Source organism: Haliotis rubra, unplaced genomic scaffold (assembly GCF_003918875.1).
Source record: "Haliotis rubra isolate DU_JTF1 unplaced genomic scaffold, ASM391887v1 Scf125, whole genome shotgun sequence".
Taxonomy (NCBI): Eukaryota; Metazoa; Mollusca; class Gastropoda; order Lepetellida; family Haliotidae; genus Haliotis; species Haliotis rubra.
This window is the reverse complement of record NW_025765170.1, coordinates 536,593-543,282: the sequence shown is the minus strand read 5'-3', so window position 1 is coordinate 543,282 and position 6,690 is coordinate 536,593. Positions and strand designations below refer to the sequence as shown.

General features: G+C 38.5%; 1 protein-coding gene across 1 annotated transcript in view; it reads right to left on the bottom strand.

Annotated features, from left to right (window-relative positions):
* Window positions 1-2,671: 2,671 nt before the first annotated feature.
* LOC124266338 (protein arginine N-methyltransferase 5-like) overlaps window positions 2,672-6,690 on the bottom strand; it is a 36,931-nt gene continuing 32,912 nt past the window's right edge. The window contains exons 16-17 of the mRNA XM_046701140.1: window positions 5,929-5,993; window positions 2,672-5,405 (exon numbers count right to left, since the gene is read on the bottom strand). Of these exons, the coding sequence (XP_046557096.1) occupies window positions 5,253-5,405; window positions 5,929-5,993 (218 nt within the window). The 3' untranslated portion in view covers window positions 2,672-5,252. The remainder of the gene's footprint in view (window positions 5,406-5,928; window positions 5,994-6,690) is intronic.

The window sequence follows — 6,690 nt, the reverse complement described above, 5'->3', positions numbered from 1 at the left end:
AGCATTCCTCTGTGATAGTCATAGAATAAGATCATATTTTTATGTTCTTTATTGCATAAATTGTGATATATATAGTTAATCTATTGTTTAGTCCGCAATTGAGAATGCCCTCTTACACCTGTTGAATAATGGATATTCCTGTTTAATGTCAAATGGTACATGTCCCATGTGCAATATTGTTGATGTTGAAAATGCAAAACTGAATATATATTTAGTAGTAGCTATACATTAAAAGGATTTATGCCACATTTGAGTTTGTCATTTTTTACATTCCACACATTGATACAATGTGTGAAGCCCATTTCTGGTGTCCCCTGCCGTGATATTGCTAAAAGCAGCGCAAAACCATACTCACTCATATACTATTTTTCACAGTCCTAATTATGCTTCGAGGCTTGTCAGCATTGTATCCATGCTTAATGGTTTCATGAAAGTGATGAACGCCCAGCACCTGCTTCACTTTGGGCTTGCCATTCATGTTGAGTGAGTTTAGCTTTACGCCGCACTCGGCAATATTCCAGCTATATGGTGGCGTTCTGTAAATAATTGGATCTGGACCAGACAATCCAGGGATCAACAGCATGAACATCAATCTATGCAACTGGGATACGATGGCATGTGTCAACCCATTCAGTGAGCCTGACCACCTGATCCCGTTGTAGCCTCTTACTGAAGATCAATTCTAACCCGGATCTTCACGGTTTCATTCATGTTAAGTTGACATGCCATAATGTAACTTGAATGCTGATAACAGTAAGTCCATTGTTATGTAGATGAATGCATTGTCAACAAAGGAAATAGCAGATGTGACTGTCTTACCACTGTGAACCCGTGAAGATCTGGGTTAGAATTGGTCCTCAGCAACCTCACCACGAAGCTGATTTTGTAAGGAATACACCTAGAATCAAGATGGTATTGATTGATGGAAGAGTTTATGATACAGTGTAGTTTCGGGTGAAGATGGACCGTCTGTACTGTGAATGTGGTACAGATTGAGTGTCTAGTCTGTGAATGTGGTAGATTCATTGTGTATTTTGTGAATGTGGTACAAATGTATTATCTATAGAATGCAGTGCAGATGGATTGTATGAGGTGTAAATGTGGTACATATATATTATTGTCAAACGAATGAATGTGGTGCACATGGATTGTCTAAAGTGTGAATGTGGTACGAGGGTCGGTCAAAAAATAGTCGGCCTAACTATATTCTTGATGTCCAATGTGTGTAAAGCTTCCATTTTATTTTGAAGGAATCATTAGCAAAGCCATCTCCAAAATGTCTCATACGTGGGTAATGTGGTTAACAAGATATTGGTCATCACGACACATTGGGTATAATTATTTTTTTTAAATTGCAGAAAATAACAAAACCGATCTGTCATTTAGTACCTCTTGGATAATGCTATGCCCTCAGATAATATCATATAAAATATACCTCCTTTAAACCTAACTCACAAGTGAATGTGTATTATGGAACATTTTTGGCAAGGACCCTGTGTGACAAAGTTGTCCTAGTGCCAGGATGTTCTATCCTCCCAATTTTTATCATTGACATGGAAGCATTAGGTTTCTGTTGTGGAATGAACTAGTTAGCAACTGTTAAAGTGAGTGAGTGAATAGGGTTTTGTGCCACTTACGGCAATATTCCAACTTTATCATGGCAGGCTACATCAGAAATGGTCATTACACATACCCAAATGGGAAATTGAACCAGGGTCCTCGGCGTGACGCGTGAAGACCTTAACAAATAGGCTAACCTACTGCCCCACAGTACCAAAAGCTCAATTCCTCTGAACATGTGTCAGCAGCAACTTTTAGGACTGGTCTCCCCTGTTCCATCAAGATGTAGCCTATTTCAAAGTACATGTAGTTCAGAAGAAACATCTTTTTGGACTATGTCCATGTTTCCAAGTGTGTCTTCACCATTGTTGATTTTCTGTTATTTTATGTCTTGTTGATTGTTTGTTCTAACTATATGACTGTGATGTGTAAACAATCGAGTCTGGATCAGAAAATCCAGTGATTGACATCAAGACCCTCGATCTAGACAATACGGACACAATGACATGTATCAACCCAGTCAGCAAGCCGGACAAAATGATCCTTCGTCTCTTATGACACACATGGGTTGCTGAAGACCAATTCTCTGGTCAATCTTCACTGGACTTTGTTAATGTAGTGTTATGAATATGTGTTCATCAGTGCACTACAAGTATCCATAATTATATTTCTCATGCTCAAATTTAAAATCTGAGCTGCAGCAGCTATTGTGTGTTTGCATGCATGCATGAGTGTTTATTACTCGACTTGCAGATATCCTATTTAAATATGCACTTGTAACAATAAGCATCCATGAAAAGATAAAAAATATCACTATCAATCTAGGAGTAGTAATTGATTGAGTATGGGTTAACGCCACTTTTAGCAATATTCCAGCAATATAATGGCAGGGGACACCAGAAATGGGCTTCACACATTGTACCCATGTGAGGAATCAAACCCGGGTCTTCGGCATGACGAGCGAATGCTGTAACCACTAGGCTACCCCACCGCCCCCAATCTAGGAGTAGTATATTATCACTATTATCAATATATAAATGTATCTTCAACATCATCTCCTACTCTTCACCATACCAAGGGTTTCTTCTTTTAAAATACAAACAACAAAATGTTTATCCCACCCAACTTAAATACCTGAACTTTATTCTTCAAAGTTCACATGGCTGTGTTAAACTGAATACAATCTACATAAAGATACACTGTTTAAAGAAATGGCAGTAATACAAGTGAAGTATTTGACACGGCAATGAGGTCACGGTGGTTGCATTGCATGGCAAACCCTATGTTACCACCCAGCAGAGCACAGAGCTGGAAACTGTGTAGGGCCCATAAGTAGGTCACGGCACTTCGCGAGACCTTAGTACTTCTGGTGACAAACAACTTACACTAGATCCGGTCTAGGAAAATCCTATTCAGTGGTCGTGCAATTTAGAACCAGAACTGGTTCTTGAATATACGCTTGTCACTGGAAATCTGGTACCGGGAGTAAGCTGGGCCCCGTCTCGCATATCGCAAGTTGGCACGCGCATAGGGAACCAGCTTAGTAACGAGAGTAGCGCCAGGTGAGACTTACGGGCCCTATAGTTACAAGAAAAGATAGATTTATGGATGTCAACTTCTTTATTATGGATAACACGACATTTTGGAGTGAATGCTTGCTCCTTCATCAGGTGAATGATGAAGGAACCATTCACCTGATGAAGGAGCAAGCATACACTCCGAAATGTCGTGTTATCCACAATAAAGACGTTGACATCTATAAATCTTTCTTTTCTTATGCATTCCATGTCTAAATGCCCTTCAAAGATTTGATCCTATAGTTACAACTGAAAACAAATGCATGAGGTATGGGAGATGACATAATTTAACTTGATTCTATTATGAAAAAATGAGATGTTTAAACCTGTTGCTAAGTATAAATGAGAGATTATTTTCAATCATAAGACACAATTTCAATTCAGACAGTCCAGATCCATTTTGATTCAAATTTATCATGGTTTTATCTTTATGTTAGAGGAAACCCTATTATGAAGACGGTTACAATTCCAGTGAAATTCACTGACAGGTTCATTACTGGGACAAAACTTAGATTCTTAAATTTTGTAAAATGGATTGAAACAAACCTATAACTGAAACAAAGGTCAAATTTCCTGAAAACATTTTACTGTTAGGAAATATGTGAACATAAACAAAATAAACTTTGTAATATATTGTTTTTCATGCTTTGTACATAAAACCTAAGCAGACATAAATGTTCTTGAAATGGGGTTTCTGTTGAAATTATCATCACAATGATATATTATTACAGATCATAAGCAATATTCATAATCTGAAACTGCATGAAACCCTCAATTCAAACGTATTCAAAACTTCATTCTTTAATGAAATCAATAATGAAACTAATTTGATGTTAAATGCATGTCTGATAGCAGATGTAACACATGAAATGCGTTTTACAAACAAAGAACATACCGGTATATCTGAACATGTTTCGACAGTGGAAACAAGGCACCGTCAACATATATGTTCAACCTGAACAAACAAAGTGGTTTTTGCAAGTCAATCTTACGGATGTCATGTTAAACCTTCATCATTATCAAATGCAAAATATGTCTACTTCAGAATGAAAGATTGTAGCATATATGTTTTTTTCAAAACATTTAAATTGTGCCAAAAAGGCTAAAAGTTATAGAAATTTGTCTCGGACAAAGGCTTTTAACAAATCAGGTTGGAAAGCAGCTTATATTGACGTAATATGAAATGTAAAGTGAAATTTGGGAAGTTATTTTCAGCAAAATGACTGAAAAAAAAAAAACTCGAATGTGGTAGCGCTGGCATGAAGGCATGCAATAATGCTCTGACGTTACGGTGAATTGGAATCCTAATTCACCATGTCATACCTGGACACAATGTCTCCATTACTTGTCACTATTCTAGAGTCCAAATCCACAGTGAATTTTCATATCATCTCAACATACTTGTGTCAAATCTTTGAAGTACGCGATCCATCTGTCAGAATTCTTTTTCATCAAAAGCAGAAATGCATGCTTGCAAAGATGATTACATATAACCAATGCAATAAAGTGGAAACATTTTGAAGCCTTAACTTTTGAAAATTATGCCCAATATTACCTGTTCTTGAAGTTAATTGAAAACAAGAAAGACTTTCAGGTGCAGACACTTACCCCCAACCCCTAAAACAAACAATGTAACAGTACTAGTTAGGATTCTCAGAGGGAACAGGGTGTTTTACAACATTGTCTGCCACAGCACCAGCTCAAGGTGTTCAATAGTTCTAGAACACCTCAAGAAGTTGTGTCAACTTCTATATATCTACAGGGCTTGCTTTTCAGTAAACCTGCATTAACCAATACAGCCATTCCTGTGGTTTTTCAATCTCAAATTATCCGCCCTTGATTTCCATTTGCCAAACCATCCGCAAACTGGCTGTGGCTTTGATTTCTAAGTAATACAAGTTACCTCCCTTTCCCTGTGTCAACATTCCATTGGTTGGTAATTTGTGATTGCAAGAACCACAGGAATGGATCCTGGGTTGGTGTTGATTTGGTGTAAATTCTAGCCCTTGTGATATAGAAGATGGATGTCGTGTATATGCCACAGATCTAGTCTTCTAGAGTCCTAAAGTATGAGAGCACTCCTTGGGTTTGTGTATCTGCCTTGTCTGCAGTCTTCTAGAGCCCTATGGTGTAGGAGCGTCCCTTGGGGTTGTGTATGGAGAGGGCTATAGGATCCTGCACGGCCCACTCGTACCACACATTCTTGTCTGTGCACAATCGCCAAATGTCAAGGACAACCTGGCTCTCCCCTTTTAGCAGGAGAGGACGCTGAAACAGGCATTGGAGGAGAATAAATATTGTATTAACGTAACTTCTTTCTTATGTGTTCAAGTAAGATTTTACACCTGTTACTAACATTCGACAGTTTTACAGTGGGCTATTTAAGTCAAATTACCTCCCACTTAAACATTTTAATTGTACATGCAGCCAAAGAAATTTGTCTTTTTAAGACAAGTCCACAATGTCGTTTGGTAGCCCTAAGTGAACAACATAAACCAATTCACTTTTTACACTTTCTGTCAGTTTAATTAAGTTCCTGTTTGTTACATAACTTGATGCATCGAGAATGGGTTCAGTATTTTAGCCCTAAGTGTTACTCAATAAGGATGACCAAAAACTGGATTTTTACTTGTCCTAAGCACATTTTACTACTCTAGCTAACAAGCATAGATTTCAAAGGCTGATATGAACCCTGAATATCCAATAATCTGAAAAAGATGAATTGCGATTTCTAAATTCAGGTTAACTTGCCATCATTCACATTGTGAGAGACATTTGGGTGAAGACCTACCTTGATGGGGAAGAGTATAGGGAACCAGCTGAACATGCCTGGGGAGTGAGTGGCAGGCACTATACCTGCAACACAAGAGCACTTGTACACAGGGGAACAATATAGCCACAACACATGAGCACTTGTACACAGGGGAACCATATAGCCACAACACAAGAACACTTGTACACAGGGGAACAATATAGCCACAACACAAGAACACTTGTACACAGGGGAACAATATAGCCACAACACATGAGCACTTGTACACAGGGGAACAATATAGCCACAACACAAGAGCACTTGTACACAGGGGAACAATATAGCCACAACACAAGAACACTTGTACACAGGGGAACAATATACCCACAACACAAGAACACTTGTACACAGGGGAACAATATAGCCACAACACAAGAACACTTGTACACAGGGGAACAATATAGCCACAACACAAGAACACTTGTACACAGGGGAACAATATAGCCACAACACAAGAGCACACACAGGGAACACTTGTACACAGGGAACAATATACCACAACACAAGAACACTTGTACACAGGGGAACAATATAGCCACAACACAAGAACACTTGTACACAGGGGAACAATATAGCCACAACACAAGAACACTTGTACACAGGGGAACAATATAGCCACAACACAAATATAGAGACACTTGTACACAGGGGAACAATATACCTACAACACAAGAACACTTGTACACAGGGGAACAATATAGCCACAACACACAGAACACTTGTACACAGGGGAACAATATA